Source organism: Drosophila busckii, chromosome 3L, assembly GCF_011750605.1.
Source record: "Drosophila busckii strain San Diego stock center, stock number 13000-0081.31 chromosome 3L, ASM1175060v1, whole genome shotgun sequence".
In the NCBI taxonomy this organism is placed as follows: Eukaryota; Metazoa; Arthropoda; class Insecta; order Diptera; family Drosophilidae; genus Drosophila; species Drosophila busckii.
This window is the reverse complement of record NC_046606.1, coordinates 6,060,758-6,079,503: the sequence shown is the minus strand read 5'-3', so window position 1 is coordinate 6,079,503 and position 18,746 is coordinate 6,060,758. Positions and strand designations below refer to the sequence as shown.

At 39.3% G+C, this 18,746-nt stretch overlaps 4 protein-coding genes across 5 annotated transcripts; 1 reads left to right on the top strand and 3 right to left on the bottom strand.

Moving 5' to 3' along the window:
• The first annotated feature begins 8,232 nt into the window (after positions 1 to 8,232).
• Positions 8,233 to 10,797, top strand: LOC108598000 (nose resistant to fluoxetine protein 6). The gene is made up of 5 exons (XM_017984616.1): positions 8,233 to 8,475; positions 8,726 to 9,600; positions 9,655 to 10,020; positions 10,077 to 10,620; positions 10,672 to 10,797. The coding sequence occupies exons 1-5, from the start codon at positions 8,233 to 8,235 to the stop codon at positions 10,795 to 10,797; spliced, it is 2,154 nt and encodes a 717-aa protein (XP_017840105.1).
• Positions 10,798 to 10,952: 155 nt separating this feature from the next.
• LOC108600753 lies at positions 10,953 to 11,729 on the bottom strand. Of its 2 annotated transcripts, none has more exons than XM_017988510.2 (2): positions 11,495 to 11,729; positions 10,953 to 11,437 (listed from the first exon to the last, which is right to left on the bottom strand). In XM_017988510.2, exon 2 carries the CDS (start codon positions 11,396 to 11,398, stop codon positions 11,063 to 11,065), a length of 336 nt encoding a protein of 111 aa, XP_017843999.1. In that variant the 5' UTR covers positions 11,399 to 11,437; positions 11,495 to 11,729; the 3' UTR covers positions 10,953 to 11,062. Both variants share the same exon structure in this region, with proteins under 2 accessions (XP_017843999.1, XP_033149554.1).
• Positions 11,730 to 11,857: 128 nt separating this feature from the next.
• Positions 11,858 to 13,052, bottom strand: LOC117134651. Its single transcript, XM_033293654.1, has 2 exons — positions 12,871 to 13,052; positions 11,858 to 12,817 (listed from the first exon to the last, which is right to left on the bottom strand). The coding sequence occupies exons 1-2, from the start codon at positions 13,037 to 13,039 to the stop codon at positions 11,937 to 11,939; spliced, it is 1,050 nt and encodes a 349-aa protein (XP_033149545.1). The 5' UTR covers positions 13,040 to 13,052; the 3' UTR covers positions 11,858 to 11,936.
• An 854-nt stretch (positions 13,053 to 13,906) lies between these two features.
• On the bottom strand, positions 13,907 to 15,047 carry LOC108598001 (CG7194). Its single transcript, XM_033293685.1, has 2 exons — positions 14,885 to 15,047; positions 13,907 to 14,826 (listed from the first exon to the last, which is right to left on the bottom strand). Exons 1-2 carry the CDS (start codon positions 14,925 to 14,927, stop codon positions 14,264 to 14,266), a joined length of 606 nt encoding a protein of 201 aa, XP_033149576.1. The 5' UTR covers positions 14,928 to 15,047; the 3' UTR covers positions 13,907 to 14,263.
• Positions 15,048 to 18,746: the final 3,699 nt, after the last annotated feature.

Here is an 18,746-nt window from a genome sequence, read left to right as displayed (position 1 = left end):
GTTCAATGCACTTTCTTTTAGCCAGCAAGCAACAGTTTGGCAGTTCCCATGATTAATGACATAAGCAGGATGCGTGCGAAGAAGAAGAACAACAATTTGAATTTGCATGACAGCAAGCGTAGCAATTTCTAATTATAAGTTAGCTTTATAATTTGTTTAGATCTGCGCCCAGCTGCTTTAACTACTAGTATATAATTTCTGAATTTTTTGCTCATTAATAAAAACAAAAAAACCAAAAACTCACAACAGTTTAATTATAAGAAAGCCATTGACTTTTTTTTACACGAACGCAATCATTTCATGTTTGTTGTTGTTTTCAACGTAATTTGGCATAACATCAGCGTTCTAAACTTAACAACGCGCAATAAGTTTACAACAACAAGCAGCTCAAGTTGCTGCTGCTGAGGCTTAGACAATTTGGGTTTTGACGCGGCAACTTTTGTATTTTTGGGAACGGGACGGAGCGGAGTACAATTCAATCAACGTCAAGCCTTAAGCAGAACACTTCAAAGTGCCTTACAATTGGATGAGTTTGTAGTGCTTGTGTTTGAAGCTTATGTCTGTATGTGTGTGTTAAGATCTCAAGCTCTGCTTGTTTGCGCTTGCTTGATTGTTCGCTTGATAAAGTGCGCAGAGACATTTTGGCTACAGTTGAGTGCAAAGCGTGCGAAAGAATCTCAAGCAACTCATCGCAGAACGCCCACAACAACATTGTCAGTTTATAAGCAACGATTTTTAATTAAATATAGAGAAGCGTTTTCCATAAATTTATATGTATGTAGCGCTTGCTGCTCCTTTGTGCTCAACAATGGCTGCGACGCAGCTGCTTAAACGCTGTGGGGAAATCGTGGAACACGACACGATCACTAAAAATGTTTATTTAATATCAATAACATTTTATCAGCTGAAGATCGCGGCGGCGCATTCAATGTAAACAAGCCAGCGGCGCTGACTGTTGCTGTTGTAATCAAGCAAAGTCCAAAAAACCAAAGCTACGCTAATAAATAACACTGAATAGTTTAAATTAAACATCTAAGCTGCAAAATTCGTTGCAATTGTTAACAGCTGTACATAATTAAATGCTAGTGGGTGGTAATTTTTTATTTAAATGTATTTTTAATATATTCAGCTAGCTATAGTTAAAGTTATTATTTTTATGCAGCAGCTATTTAATATGCGCTCAATGCGGCGAGGAAGTATTTAAAGTAATTGCTGTAGCAAACTAGACACGTCTTCAATTCTAATTTCAGCCAAGAATGTGGCTACACACATATGTAGAGCTAAACTCGTCTTCGCACCGACAAAGCTTAGCTTAGCTATGTACTACAATTAGCTAGCATAGTATATATAAGAATATAGTTATTAAGCTTTAAGCACAATAGCAATTAGATGATATTTGCTTGAAAGCAAAAACTGAACATAGCCTAGACATAAACACAGACAATTTGTCAGGCATGAAGGTGAGTTTGTTGCTTGGCACGCATGACAAAATCAACAATCGACAGCAGCAGCAGCAGCAGCAGAGTAGCAGCGACAGATGTCGTCGACTTGCTGCGTATACGTAATATACTAATTATGTTTGTGTATGCAGTGTAAATATTAGGCAAGCAGCAAAGACTTAATAAAACAAATAATGCATAGACTACAACAATAGCAGCAACGACCCTGAACTCCCACAAGTCACACACGCAAGAATGTTCTCTCTATTGTCATACGCCCCGTTGGCAGCTTTTGTTGTTGAATTTTTACACGTCGTTTGTTTCTAAGCACCACACACATGTCAGCTTATTATTTTTAAATATTTGAAGTCTCTATAAGCCATGCGGCATGCCACACTTTGTGTGTTGAGCTGTCACGTTGCGTTGCAAATTGATTTTATGGCATTTTAAAACTGTTGCCTGTTGCCAATTTACAATTTACATCACAAATTGACAGTTAACGTGCGAGCGCGTTATTAAGCCACAAATTCGCAGCTTTGCGGTCAACAATTGTTAAGCATAGACTGGCTTATAATATTTATATATATAAAACATTTATAGGCCAAAGCGGCAGCGATTACAGCGCAGCCTATTGTGTAGTTAAACTATTATCTAAGTTGATTTAATAAGCGCAAATATTTGGGCTGAATAAAATAAAGAATTTGTATGTTGTTATCTGCAAATTTGGACTTTAAGCTTAACGTGACTAAGCAGCTGACTAAGAAGCGTATACTTGATATACACTTGGCAAAGCAATGAGTAAGCAAATATAGATTAAGTCAGTTTATCTTGCTGTTCTAGCATCTATGCGACTGTACGATCTAAGGTAAGTCTATGTAAGCGTTCTTCCTTTTATATGCTGCTGCTCAACTTTGATCAATAGATCCAAATCTAAGTCTATCTCAGCATTTTTCCTTTCATATACTGCTGTTCAACTTTTAAATAATCTTCTATATAAAAGTTGGCTTATTGTTTGGCATCCTCTGCTTCAGCTTTTGTCTTGCCGCATTTGATTTATTACTTCACATATAGTACAGTCCACAAGCTCAAGGCTTCTCACACACTGTGACTGCGGCTTTTGCACATTTAAGGCGAACGAACGTGGGTGAGCATTAGACTTTTTGCCTGCCTATATGCCAGAGGAATTTCTATTAAAACACGCCCATGACTCAAAAGAGGTGCAGTCGTTAAAAAACAAAACTCATAAACAATTATTTTTAAAACAGCAACTAAAATGACGTTCTAGTACGAGCGTCATTTGCCTAATTAGTGCAGATTGCACGTGTCGCGGCACTAAAATAAAAAAGTATTTACAACTTTTGCGTTGCACTTATGAAAGTTTACTTTTTGTTATAATTACAGTTACAGTTGTTGCTGTGGATGTTGCTGCTGCTGCTGATGTGTTTGCTGTTGCATAACGAAAGAGGCGCATAAAAGTAAATGTAACTTAATGCATCATTGAACGGCACATTAGCTGCAGCAGCAGCAGCCACTGTCAGCCACTTGCAATGCAATTAAGCATCTCACTGATGGAGCGTTGGGGTGTCCGGTTGCCGACTGATCCGTTTACCGCTTATAGTTAACAGTTTTTACAGTTTAACGCTGCTCTGGCTGCTGCTGCGGGCTCCAATTGCCTGTTAACTGTCTTCAGTGCCGTATCCAATTGCCACTGTGTTATGGTTATGGTCAACTTGTTGCCCCCAGACCAAACAACTTTTCAATTTCAATAACTGTTCACACAGTTTTCAATTGCAGCTGCTGCTGTTGTTGTTGTTGCTGTTTGTCTTGTTTACACGACTTATGATAAATTTATTTTTAAATGTTAAACAAGCTGCCAACAATGCAGACGCAATCGCTACTTCCCCTCCCCAGCGCCCACTACAGCTGCAGTGGCTTAGCGCCTGTGGGCGTGGCATGGCGCCCAGCTAATGCGCTCGACCCTTGCCCTTTATACATATATTAGCCGCGCTCCAATTGTGGTCCTCAGCAGTGGCAATTGTGCCGCTTTAGAATGGCCAACAACTTGTTTCAATTTGCTTAAAGCCCAAACGAAAAACCGATTGGAGGTCAGCCGGAAAACACATGAAAAATGCAACAGCCATTAAAATGTTGGCCACACACACATAGACAGCAATATCAACAATAATAAAAACTACAAAACAACATAACAGCAATAATCATAATAACTGCCAACAACAAATGCAAAACAACAGCAACAAAAACCTGTTTAAGCGACAACAAGTGCGACTTACTTAGTTCATGCCCATTGCTTGGAGACATGGACAGTGTGGAGTGCAATCCACTGCACACTGGGCTTTAAATAAATCATAAGCTAAGCTGCATTATACTAAATTATGAAATTAAGTTGAAACAATCTTGGGGTTTTAATAAGCTTTGCAGTGAATAATATGCAAAGCTGTTGAATTGAAAAGCCCATTGTATTATTAGTTTTAGACAGGCTAACAAAGAGCTATAAGCAAAAATGTGAACTAAATTAACATTAGAACTGCCAAAATTTGTTAACTTTTGCTTCATATAGAAAATGCAATCAAATATGCTGAGTAAGTTATGAAGCTTGATAAGACAATTCCAAATAATTCTTGAAATATCTATTAGTGCTCTATGAATTGGCTTTGCTCCATATATAAAATAAAATTTGATATTCTGATTAAATTTCACTTAAAAGCAATAGAACGATGAGCAAATTAAAGGCTCTATGACTTTTTGAATACATTTATTCGCTAACTGCAGCACACTTTGTTCCATACATAAAATACAATTTAATATTCTGATTAAATCTCATTTCAATTGAACCAATTATGCAGTTTGCAAGTAAAGAAAATTCCAAATAATTCTTGAAATATCAATTAGTGCTCTATTAATTTTTTAACGTTAACTGCAGCACACAGTGTTGAATATTCTGATTAAATTTCATTTAAATGCAATAAAGTAATGAACAAATTAGGCAGTTTGAAAGTAAAAAAGATTCAAAATTCTGGAAATATCTTTTAGTGCTCTATGATTTTTTGAATTGGATAAATGCAACACAATTTGTTTCATATACTTTATACAATTTAAGATGCTAATGAAATTTCATTTAAATGCAGTAAAGTGATAAACAAATTCTGAGGCTTAAAGATTCCACATAATTCTGCAAGTTACCATTTTTGCTCTATGAGTCTTTGACGCCAATTGCAGCACACTGTGCAATAGCTAAATATTTTTTACTGTTGGTTTTGCAAAACTTTTTTTTGAGCTCGATTTCTTGTATTTGTGTTGCTTGTGGCTTTGCTTGTTTTATTTTTTCCTAGGCAACTGCTGGCTCATTGATGATTGTTTGCTTTTGCTGGTGTTGCTGTTGCTGTTGCTTTTTTGGTTGCACTCCTGTTTTTTAGTTAAAGTTCAAAGGTGTCTCTCCATTGCCCATTGGCGTGAGAACCGAAAAGCGGTTTGCAGTTTAGCAGCTACGTTTTGGTAATTTATTATAAATAAGTTTGGTTTGCATGTATGTCAATTAGTTGCTTAATTTATGATGTCTATATACAACTTACTTTAGCGGCCATTTGTGTTCATAACAGTTCCGTCAAGTGCAGTAGCCGCAGCAGTCGCATTGCGGCTTTAATTAGCCAAGCGCTCGAGCTTTAAATTTTTCGTTTTTTTCGGTGGATGAGTCGTTGTAAAGCTTTGCTAGTCTCTCGCCAGAGCGAGATGGCAATAGCGTACTAGTAGCTAGTTGTAGTACGTGCGAGTGTTTAAATTTCACTGCTCATAAATTTGCATTGATTACACTGCTTTGAATTTATCAAATTCAATATCAATATGCGTTGCGGTTTTCGTTTCATTCACGCTTTATATTTATGCACGTCCATGCATGCATTTGACCCGCTTTGGCAACAAAAACAAAACACACACAATTCAATTCAATTCAAGCCAAGCCAACAACAATTTCAATATAAACACGCTTTTGTTGTCATTTATATATACTTAAGTTGGAATTTCGTTGTATATTCTACGCAGCTAAAACTTGTTAGCTGTTTTGATTTTTCTTTTGCTTTTGCACTTGTTGTTTTGTTTAAAACAAACACAGACACACACATACGCACAGACACATGCACAGCTGTTGGCTTAAAAATTTTCTCGAAATTTTTCGCGTTTAGTTTAGTTAGCACCCACGAATTGTTGCTCTCGTTAACTGGCAAGAAACGCACTCGCACTCGCACTCGCACTCTCTCTCTCTTACTCTCCCCCGCCTCTCTCACCACGCTATGCACTTATTGTGGGGGCAACAGAAATTTGACATGCGCGGCTTCCGCGTTTTCAACCGTTTCTCAAAGCAGCGCGTTACAAAGTGCCCAAGAGTAACTTGGCTTGATCGTGACTGCGGGCCCAAAGCACAGCGTGCGGTAAGCTTTAAGTTGTGTTTGCTCAAAAGCGACATCTGGCTGCTTTATTTGGCTACAAAAGCTTAACTAAGTTTACAGTTTATGCAGTAGATGGCCTGAGCTACATTATTACCGTTACTTTATTTAAAAATGCCAAGAGAAATTAAAATAAATAAATGTTAAATGTTAAGCATTAGCAGATTATATAATTATGTATATTCATAAAATATATAGAAAATAAAAGAAATATCTGTTTATTATTAGGCACTACAAAATAATTATAATAATTATTTTTATCAATAAAATATAATAAATATGATAATATAAATAAATAGATAATATCTTAAGAAATGTATTTTCGCATTTATAAATTTATAAAATATTTTAGGTATTAAGGTATGGTCATAATCTGTCTGTCTCTCAACCCATTTGAGTCTCCACTCTTAAGTCTTTGTACTTAATTTCTCTTCATTGGGCACATATCAAGTGTTATCTCATCTGAAGAGAGAAACGCAATCGTTTGCTGGTTACTCATTAAGTCTTTTGTGTAAGGGCGCACATATGTAATTGTAAAATCGGGACAGCTAAATAAAAATAAAAAACCTAATCGATTTGCGTGTGCCCATGTTGCCGAATAATAACGATCGCCAATTGAGCTCAACTCAATCACGTTGAAGTGACGACGAATATGCGGCCCAAAAGGCAACATACAAAAAACTAAGCTTGGCCAATGGTCAGCAAGGGGGGGAGAGTGGGGTGGAGCAGGGCGACTATTGCGTTGGCAGCAGCTCCTCGTCTTCTGTTGATCTTGAGAGGGAAGACCAATTGTTGATTTATCTCTCGCTTGCCGCTGCTGCTGCTGCTGCGGCGACAACGCTGACAGCGACGCTGGCAGCGACGCAGCGACTTACTGACCAAGTTTATAAAACTTTGGGCCAAAATGCAAGCGTCGCACAGTTGCTTCGAGACAACGTTGCACGCGCTGTGGCTGTGGCGGCCCTCAAAATCAAAAAGAAAATAAAAACAAAAATTGAAGCGAAAATAAAACGAAATTTAGTGTTAAACAAGTTGCAGGGCCCAGGGCCAGAGAGCAGAGCTACAAGCGCTCGAATTGTTGTTGCTTTGTTGTTGTGCAGTGCGTTTTATCAACATTTAACATCATCAGCACAGAAACGAAAACGAAAGTCGGTCCAAAGCAGAGCGAGCGGGAGAGCGAGAGAGACGCGGATATAGAGAAGACTTCATTAATTTATATAAAGTGTAAGTGTAGTGTAAATGTGTGTGACTCAATAAAAAAAATGACATTTAACTAGATAGAAATAAAAATTTACCCGGCAACTGTTTGCAAAGTGAAAATTAGCTACATGCCAAAAAGCTTAGCGCAGTAGCTGAAAATAAAAATCACAAACTCGCTCTTAAGCGTGTTCTGTGTAAACAAAAAGCCAAAGAAATGAAATAAACATGTTAATTGCAAACAGTAAACTCTGCAAATGAGAAACTCGCGCCCGCTTATATAAATTAATATATGCAGCTTATGGGCTTATAGGCTGCCCCCGCTTAGCAAGCGCTACAAGCAGCGAGCGATTGTTACAACATCTTCGAGAGCAAGAAGACGCCAAACTGGGCGCCGCTTTTTAACAAAAAATATTATGCAAAGCTTTAAATCAAACAGAAAACACGCTGAGGAAAGCGAAACTGCAAAAGCGTTAGCTATGCAAATGTTTCAGTTTGGGGCAAGCTCTCTACGCTACAGACGCGACCTCAGCCAGAATAGCATTTCAAGTTTAATATAAAAAAAAATGTACAAATAATTGCAATACAACTATTACGTGTCGCTCAGCTCAGTTCAGTCAGTTGTCGCTTTGGCGCTCAAAACGCCGAAATTTCGACTCAAACTCAAATCAATTGAACCTTAGCCGTTGCCGTTGCCAACGGAATTGGGTTGAGTTTTGTTTTTGTTTATTTATATTTGTTGACTACGAGAGAGAAAAAAAAAACTTTTACTGCGTGTTGTGCTGTATATTGAATCATTTAAGCAAAGCCAGCACGTTCAGCCCAAAGAGTGACCATAAACACATAAAATAATTACTAAATCAAATTAAATTGACAGTGCGTTGCATAAACAATAATAAAGCGCAAGCGGCGTATGCGCAATATTCTAACAGCCGTGTTTGTGCATAAACATTTATATTTATATTTATATATGCTTTATGTTTAATTTCAGCTTAGATAACAAATTAGCGCATAGTTACATATAAATAGCCACAGAGCTTGACCTTCAGTGCAAAGCAAATTGAAAAGCCCCAAACGCACACACATTAGAGTAATAGCAAACGCACACACACGCACACATGCAAAGCAAGGTTATAAGCATGAAGCTGCAGATCTCATGGCTGCTCTTAACTTGGCTGGGTGCAGCCAAGGGCGCTACTAATCAAAGCGCTGCCCATTGGCATGACTACAGCTATAAACATTTAAATCAAACAGAGCCGCTGAACCAGCAGCAGCAGCCTGATCTTGCCCAATTGTCGGAGCTGCAGCAATTTGAGCATGAGCCGCATTTAACACGCAGCTCCGTTATCTTTGGACTAACCAAAGTGGCTAACAAGAGCAATGTGAGTGACATTTGCCAAACGCAATTGCAGCACATCGAACGTGGCATACTCAGCAAGCAGCCATGGGCAATGAAAGGTAAGTTCAGCTAACAAAAATAATGTTAGTTAGTTATGAGTTCAAATCAAATCAAAGTCAATAGTTTGAATTGCAATGCCTGTTAAATTGTTTTATTCGTTGCCAAGTTAATGCTGCTAAATGTTCTAGCTAAGCATCCGCATTGCTAGTGCAAACTGCTTAAACTATTTATAGTTGTCAATTAACAGCAAACTTACCTTTCAAATTTCAGTGCTGGATGCATCGGGTACCAAACCCTCAGGCTTTGTTTATGGCCAAAACTATTGGCTGGGCAGCCAGGAGGCTTGCCAGGGCGTGCAGCGTCCGGTGGGCATAACGCTATCGAAGAACTTTGAGCGTGTAATGCATCATGGGCTAATAACACAGCAGGCGCCGTTCGATATGGACTACAAGGTGATCTATTTGCGTCACAACTCGCCCTGGCAGGTGGAGATTAAGCTGATGTCCGAGCAGATTATACACATAGGACTGTGCCTGCCCAGCGCCTGCAGCAGCGGCGAGGTGAAGCAGCTGGCGCGCGAGTATGTGGCACGTGGCATGTTTGTGGAGAACGACATCTACGACATACGGCCGGAGCTGCTTTATCTGAAGGATTTGCAGCTGCGCGATGCTTTCTATCAACGCACCAGCTTTCGACTGCTGGTGAGCGCGCTGCTGGCCACTGGCGCGCTGATGCTCTGCGCGGGGCAATTGCTGAGCGCCAAGCAGCCAACGGAGCAGCCTGCTGGGCTGGCGCCTGCTGAGTCGGAGCTTTGGCGTGTGCTGCATTCGCTGCTGCAGTGGCAGCGACTGCGCTCATTTGTTAGCTGCTACGATGTGCCCAGCAACTGGTCCAAGATCTTTGCCATGCGCGCGCACAGCTCGAATGAGATTCCAGTAATGAATGGTCTGCGTTCCGTTTGCGCCATTTGGATTATGATATTCCATGTGGTTTGGTTCATGTACTTTACAGTGCACAACAAAACTGTGCTCATATCCTATGCGGAGCAGGCATTCTTTCAATATGTTTCCTCAGCGCCGCTGCTGGTCGATGTGTTCTTTACCATCAGGTGAGTCTGCTATATAACAAATTTAAAACAAGTTTATTTATTTAACTCTTCCAGTGGCTTTTTGCAAACTTACAACTTTCTGCGCAATGTCGCGCAACTGGAGGCAGTGCGTCGCCAGAGCTGGCCACAAAATCTGCGTCTGTTTGGCAAGCAGCTGTTCCATCGCTATTTGCGCCTGGGTCCGCTCTACCTGATTGTTATGGCTTCAGTGGATTTGGCCTATGCCTACATAGGCGACACTTCGGTGTATCACATCAATGAGCGCTTCGATGAAATGTGCAGTCGCCACTGGTGGCGCAATCTGCTCTTCATACAGAATCTGTTCGATCATCGTGACATGTGCGCCAACTGGTCCTGGTCCTTGGCCTGTGAAATGCAGTTCTTCATACTAGCGCATCTGCTGCTCTTTTTGTACGCCAAGTAAGTTAACTGCTGTTATAATTATTTGCATAAAATTTAAATTTTCTTTTTCACAGACATCCCAAACTTACCAAGTGCTTGGTTGCCTGCAGCTTGGCCAGCACCATTGCTTGGTCCTATGGCATTGGTTTGACCATCAAATTTCAATTATCCTTCGATGCTGCTTTTGCCACAGGCACTGAGATTTACACTTCGCCCTTTGTGCGCATCTTGCCTTATATACTGGGCGCCATTACTGCCTGGTCTCTGCTGGAGCGGCGGCTGCAGCTGCAGCTGAGCGAGCTGCGTGAACGTCTCTGCTGGCACTTTGCGCTGCTCGTCTTCTTCGCCTGCATTTACTCCACAATATGGCGCGACTTGAGCTCCTTGCTGGCCATATCACTGTTCGTGCTGGGCCGCTTGTTCTTTTCGCTAAGCGTTTGCTGGATGATTGCTGGCAGCGCCTTGGGGCGTGGCGTCTGGTGGTCACGCCTGCTCGAAGCCAAGGGCTTTCAGCATCTTAGTCGACTCTCCTACGCCATTTATCTGCTCAATCCTTTGATCATAGCACTGTTCTACGGCCTCACCAGCTCCAGCACGCACGCCGATCCTTTCATGCTGGTAAGTAAATTTAGTCATTAAATTAACATTTATATAATCAATAAATTGCAGTGCGTTGTTACCTGCGGCTTTGCTGTCATTGTCTATTTGGCCGCCATAGTCTACTCGCTGGCATTTGAGCTGCCCTATAGCAATTTGTCCAGCTTGCTGCTCAGGCGCAAGACGAAAAACGCCTAAAAAGATGCTAGAAAATAAGTTTAAATTGTAAAATTATATTTTATTATTATTGCAATTGTGATCGCTTCTATGTACAACTCTCATTGTAATTATCTAAACTAGTTTATACACTAAGCTTTATAGTTTACGTTTGCTCAAAATGTTTATAATAATAACCATGTTGTTATATGAAATAGCTATTGTTTTTATTTGATAGATTATCAGTGAATATCGTGAGCTTATCAGTGAGTCTTATCAGTGAGTTATCATTTGATCGTTAGTTAGTTTAAAAAAACAAAGCGTTAACTTTGGCTGGAGTGACGTAAGCCAACGATTCGAGTTTTATAAGTTCGTCATAGAAGCGTTGCACAGTTTTCGAACAATTTTCCAACTGCTGCTCGGAGTAACGCTCCAGGTAGTTGCTACCAGGCGCCAAGTAGTGTGGCAGCTTACGCGCCTTCAAGTGTTCCAAGAGCTTTTGCCACATGAGCGTAAATGTGTAGCTATACTTGCGTGGATTTGTCTCGGCCAGCAAGAGCAGAAAGTTCTTGAGCATTAAGGGGCTCAAGATGGCGGGATAACGTTTGAGCCAGATTTGCAGCAAGCGCAGCATTGTCGTCATGTTAAGTTTAATAATCCTGCGCACTCATAGTCTACAAAGCTGCAGGATGTAAAACAAAGCGTTGAGCTGAGCATTCAATTTATTAGTTTAACTTACGTGTCAGGCTTAGGCGTGGCTGAGCCATGCGAAAGAATTTATCCGCTGTGCCTATACTGCGATGAGTCAACAGTGCATTGCACTCTGGCACAACTTCCTTTAATCTCTGGGCGCGCACAAAATACGCATCATTGGTTGACTTTACAATCTCATGCAGTCGCGAAGTCAAGTTCATTGTAGTTTTGCTTTATCGATGAGTCAGGCAATCTTTTTATAGCGTCGCGTATGTTGTTCGCATCGCTGGCAATTGAAGACTGATCTGCAATTGCATTTTGGCGAGCTGTTTACTTAACAGCGTCATAAAAGCGCCAATGTGAGTTAACATCATCGCTTTTGCAAATATATAAAGGGACTGCCCCGTAATTGAATGTCTAGCTTTTATTTTATTTATAGTTTTAATCGTGTATTTACTTTATTCAAAATGCTTACATTGCTTGTGTGCTTAATGCAAAAACAAGTCAATTGCCCGGTTCCTTGGGCAATTATTTTGACACTGCTTCAGTTGAGTGTCCACATGTTTGACAGCGCTCCTGATCTTGGCCATTTCATCCGCTTTCAAACGATCGAAATGATTGCAGCCAGGTGCCAAGAAAAATGGCAAATTTCTGCCATCCAGATAAGCCAATAACTTAGACCACATACAGATCAAAATTGTGGCCATGTCCTGTTGCCAAAATTGAGTAGTCCTTTTATCCAATTCCAGCAGTAGAACAGTTTTGAGCATATAACTGCTCAAATGCTGCATTTCATCCTTATAGTTGTCCCGCAGCGCTTTCATCAAGCGTAGCACATTTTTCAGATTGTAATTGTCCTTCATCATCTCACGCTCCCACTGCGGTGCACAAACCATAAAAGTACGTTCGTCATTGGGTGCCTTGCCCTGCGGTACAGCAAACCAGGGCCAGCTTCCACGCACCTGACCGGACACAGGTGGTGCGGATAGTGGCCAATCATTGTAAGTATACTCGAATGCCGGCACGAAATCAAAAGAAATTGTTCGCCTTTCGCTTGTAGCAACAATGGTATGAGCACAGCCATAGCCTTGTAGCTCATACTTCAGCTTATAGATTTCCCCAGCGATCCGCAATTGAGTATACCAGCTAAACACCGCTTGGAAAGCTTGACGTAGCCACTGCTGCAGCGCCTTGCGATTAACATATCCATTAACTACAGCCGGATGGCTTGAGTAGCCATTCACTTTTAGGAACACAAAGCCGGAGCGTTGATAATCTCTTTCCGGAGTCACTTGGAACGGAAACTTCAGCTTAATATGCATATCAAATTCATCTGGCGAGATTAGCTTCACACGATCCAAATAACTGCCTGTAATCAAACCACGTTACTTTATAACAAACTATTTAAAAGCTGCCGCCTACCAGTTAGGCTCATTCCATTGAAAGCTTGCCGAAATAATTCATCTTTCTTCTGTAAATCCTCCATCAGCTCATTGACCAAAAGCTGTGCATGATTTAAATAAGTGGCGCGTTCATTTTCCTTTATGCTTATGTGGTTCAAAATGTCTGGCAAATGCGACGATAGCGACATGATAAATGCTTGAATAACTTTTTCTTTCTGTTGCAATTGTGCCTAGGCGCACGCTTTTTATAGTGCCTGAAATGTTGCGCGGCAACATTTGTTGCACTGGCAACATTATTTTTACTAAGAACAGGACTTCCGCTGTTTTGCGCTTTGGCGCAAAGAACATTCTAGTAGCATTAAATATAATCTCAATCCACGAAGAAATACAATTTTATATAAATAGTGTTAAATGTAATATAATATATATCTAATCTTCACTAATAAATACATATATACATACGTATGTATATGAAACATATGTACATATATATGTTTTCAATCGTTTTAGTTGTATTCATTTTTTCTTGGAATTCTTTCTCGAACTTGCACAGTTTTGCCATTTGGCTTTTAAAAGAACATTCTAGTAGCATTAAATGTAATATTAATCATCTAATCATGTGTTAACAATCTTTTTATTAGCACAAAATTTTTATTTGAATTCTTTTTTTCTGATAATGCCATTTCTGCAGTTTGCGCATTGGCGTTTAAAAAAATTAAATGTAAGTATTAAACGTAATCTCAATCCATCAAGAAATACACATATAAGTAAATTATCAATCTTTTTCTTGGAATTCTTTTTTCTTGCGCTTTTGGGCTTCTAAAAGAACATTCAAGTAGCAAACTATCTACACACACATGCGTGTGTGTGTGTGTGTGTGTTCATATATCAATGCACAAACAAACAATACACAATGCAAAATGTTTATTTACATTTAAAATTGCACAGCTTGCAAAAAAAAGGATCAATATTTTCGTATTAGGCGCTGAGCTTTCTTGTTCTTAATTCTCAGCAATGGAATAGTTTATTTTCATTTTTATTTCAGTTTTTGTTTACATAGTTAACACCAAAAAATACTTGAAGAACATCAGCACGATATTGAGCTTTGGTTTTCTTCGTAGGCTTCTGCAACTTCAACTCCGCCAATTGGGCAGCAATGCGCTCGACTGTCTCCTTGCATTTCTCATAGTCCTTGTCACAGAATGTCTCAAACTGATTGCAATCGGGCGCCAAGAAATGCGGCAGTGAACGCTCTTGTAAGTGCTGCTTTAGCTTAGACCACAATTCAATTAGAAGGTCACCCATATCCTGCTGCCAGTTATAGTTGTCCAATTGTAGCAACAGCACAGTTTTGAGCATATAGCTCTGTAGGCGTGGCATATCCTCTGGATGATATTCTCGTAGAGTTTTCATTAGGCGCAGGCACATTTTCTCAGGTTGTACTTGTGGAACATCATTCTGCGCTCCCAATGAGGTGCACATACCATGAAAGTACGATCATCTCTGGGAGCTCTACCTTTGGGTACAGCAAACCAAGGCCACTTCTCACGCACTCCAATGTCAACTGGCGGCTCTTCCAAGGGCCAATCCTTGTACTGGTACGCAAAGGCGGGCACAAAATCAAAAGCTATGGTTCGAAGCTCACTCTTGGCGATTATAGTGTGAGCACAGTCATATCCTTGCTGTACATACTCCAATTTATACGATTTATACTCCATATTATACAAGGAAAAAAATGTAATGGTATTATTTTTTAGTGCCGCTTGAAAAGCATTACGTAGCCAATCCTGCAGGACTCGACGGTTGACGTAACCATCCACTACGGCCGGATGACTGACAGCAGCTTGCACCGCCAATTGTACGAAGCCTGGGCGTATCTCGTCCTTTACTGCATTCACAACGAAAGGGAACTTGAGCAGAATATGCTTATCGAACTCGTCCGGCTTCGTCAGCTTTACACGATCCAAATAGCTGCCTATATGCAAAATCATTTAAATATTGTTGGATTGCACAGTTGTTAGTCAAAATCTTACCCGTTAGACTCAGGCCCTTAAACGCCTTTACGAAAATGCGCATCGGCTGCCTTCATTTCCTTCATAATCTTATTACCGATCAGCTCAGCATCGTTTGTATACCCAGCGCGATCTTTGTCCTTAATTTGGACCTCCTGGATAACCTACAGGCATATAACTAGCAAACGACATGTTTTACGGCCCACGAGCAGTTTGAAAAACCAACTTGTTCGTGGGAATCACTTTTTTCGAATGAAAAGTTACAATCCACTTATTATAAAGCTCGCGGGTACAAATGTTGCGCAGCATGTTGCTAACTGAGTAAGCAAGATCTGTTGTTGCTAACAAATTCTTATCGCAATACATTTAATACTAGGCGCAGTATTATTTAAATGTGCAAGCAAATAAAAATTGTTGTCTACTTATTTAATAACTCAGCAAATACAATATTTTATTAAAATAAGGCTTAATTATTTTAGCATACATTTAAAAATTGTGGCGGCAGTATACTAATTGAAAAGCCAGAGTTACCACTACAGCCAAATTTTGTCAGTGGCGCTCAGATTTGACAAGAAAAAGCTAGTTTTGCAGCACTGGTTTGGCTTGTGGCTAATACCACTAAGCATGCATATGTCAGCCAGTTTAGCATATTTCAGGCTAGTTCTAGCATATTTCAAAATAGAAAAGCTTATAAATGTAGCAAATAGCTTATAGCCTGAAATCTAGCATATTTTAATTTTCTCTTAGCTTATTTTAATTTTGGTAAATTTTCTTCATAATTGTATGAAATTTGCAGGCGCTGACCTTTGTTTTTACTTTTACTTCGTAATTTCATGAATTTCAACTTCAAAATGTGAAGTCAGCGACCTTTTTTTTTTTTTTTTTGAATCTTTTGCCTTTTGGGAAAATACATGAGTTTTGACACAAATTTAGTGTCTAGCTTATTCTTAGCTTTTTTTCCTCAATCTAGCCTATCTTGTTCTCTCAAATCTGGCAACAACACTGCATACAACACATAGAGGCGTCAAATCGACTAAAAAGTGGCTGCATAAAATTTCTCGACGATTGAGCCCCAGGCAAACTTCGTGAACTTTCGTGCTGAGTTCGCGACCCGAACACTCTTTGCCGAAATCAAGGCAGTGTTGCACAGTTCATTGCCTAAGAGGCTTTCAACGCATGAGGGTGGGTGCGCTGCGCAGCGCGCTGATATTCTTTCTATGTATGCGTGCATGCCTTAGAGCATGTGTGTGAAGCAACAGCGGCCAGCGCACTCATAACCGATCGTGAGTGCGAGTGGCCAGTTGCAATAATAATAAAATATAATTTTACAATTTAAACTTATTTTCTTATTCTGCTTGCAAGCCCAAGCACTTCAAAAATTCAATTTTTATATTTTCTGCCGCTGACCGCTTCTAGGGTATGTAGGGTATATTGAATTTTTCAAGTTCAGCAACAGGTCAGCACAATATTTTATTACTTGAGCAGGTCAAATTACAATGACACTTTTTAATAAAAAAAAACGCATGTGCATGTTAATGTATACTCGTTGCAAACATTATTTTATGATAAATAATTAATTATTAATATTTAAATATTTCTTTGGTGGGTAATAAAATTAAATAATAAAGTATTGGCAGCATTCTGTTTGAACAGTAAAATATTTTTCAATATAATTGTTTTGACCTGCTGCATTTGGAAAAGTTCAATATACCCAATATACCCTACAAGCGGCCAGCACGCATGAATGTCTAACAGTGCAAGTGCGCGCCAAATTCAAATTCAATTTGCCGGCGGGAAACACAAAATAGGCAAACAAACGCTCGGCGTCTGAAAATATAAGAATGCGAACAGAAGCACTCACATATGCACGCACACATGCAAATGGGGCCTGATGCAACTGTCCACTCGCACTCATAAGCATTCACATATGCACGCTGGGACCTGATGCAACCGGCCACTCGCACTCACGAATGTTCGCAAATCCGCTGTTGTTCACACACATGTTCTTAGACATGCACGCATACACACAAAGAATATCAGCGCACTTGGTTTTGCGAACATTCGTGAGTGCGAGTGGCCGGTTGCATCAGGTCCCATTTGCATATGTCAGTACTTATGTATGTTTAGTGCTCTAGGAAGTATGTCCACGGTTGCCACTTCAAAAATTTTTAATGGGCCAAAAAAATATTAAAAATGAGCCAATTTGAATAAAAAAGAGCCAAATTTTTATTTATTATTTATTTAAATTTTTTTTATCTCCTATCGTATAAGCCATAAAAACATAAACAAAACAAAAAAGCCAGCAGAATGGCAATTTAAGTCATTCTGAGACCAATCATATTCAGTTTTTTTTTTTAAATCTTTGGTAGAGTAAATGTACATGATTTCTTTACTTACTTGTCCATTTTGCACAATTAATCACTTTTAGAATTGCAAAAAAAAAAATGCATTAACAAAAAAATGAATTCGTTGTTTTTTCAAATGTGTAAAATTTTTTGTACCGCTATTAGCAAAAAAAAGAGCCGAAATTCAATAAAAATGGGCCAAAGAGCCAACGTGAAAAAAATGAGCCAGTTCTGGCTCAAAAGAGCCAAATCTGGCAATGATGTGTGCAACACTGGCTCGATTTCGGCAATGCTGACTTCATTGGGTTTCTATCTGTCAAGTTATAGCTGTTTAAGCAATCAAACAGCTTATTAACTTTTTCAAAGAAAACAGCTGTTGAGAATGCTACATCTCTACATTCAACAAAATTACCACTGTCAATTAATGTTTTTATTGCAGAAGAGACTGTGTGGCTAAACACTTGTGTAGCATACTTCACCTTCATTTTTTCAAATGAATTGGGGTGTATTTGCTTACGTATTAATTTTGGACATAGTCTGGTTGATGTGTTGTTATTTTTTTTTTTTTTTTTTTTTTTTTTTTTTTTTTTTTCTATTATTTATTAAGTGAGGAAACCGTACAGCATAAAATGTACCTTAACAACACATGGATAGAAATAGAGAAATGAACCAAACTGGACACAGTCTGGTTGATGTGTTGTTAGTATCAATTTCAAATAATTTTTCAACTATTTTCCAAGACACGATGCCATCAGGAGTCTTTATGCAATTTTTAAGCAAAATATTGCGCAGTGATTTTATTAAATGCGGGACATCATAGATTCCAAAAATCTGTTTGTCATCGTCCGTAAAGTATGGGGCTTCCTTAGTCATCCAAAAGCTCTTAAAGGCTCCCCGGTTATTTGAGCCTTGGTCGAAAACAATTGCTCTAATATTCAGGCCCAAATTCTCAGCAGCTTTAATATTATTACTTTTCTGGAGGCGAGCGAGCACATTGGCGCCGCAGGAGCTTCCTGAAATTAAGCTACCAATTATGCTTTTGCAGAAGTTAGTATTCTGGAGACGAGCGCCAAAAACAGGCGAAAAATGTAAGAGGAAGCATTTCTCATGGATCCGAAGCGCATTGCAGGCGGGCACATTTTTAAAAAATCAACTTAGTTATTATTAAAGCGAACGATTGATTTAATTAATTTTGTATGTATTATAGGCTGCTCGAGAGCTGCGAAAAATTTGTTTCTGAAAAGTGATGTGACGAGCATCTTGTAAATAGCAAATTGTAAAGAAATTCAAATGGAATATAGCACACGCGGCAATTAAAAATAAACGCTGTGTGCGACAGGGTGCGTGCCTGTTCGTGCATTTTGTACTTTACTTGTTGTGAGCTGCTGCTGCTGCTGCTGGGCATATCAAGTGAAGCACAAAACGTTGAAAGATAAATGTATAGCAATCTTGTTGATATTAGTTATGTTATGTCAAATTCCATCAGCTGAAAAAGAACAAAATAAACAATAAGAATTTAAAAAAAATTCGATTAATTT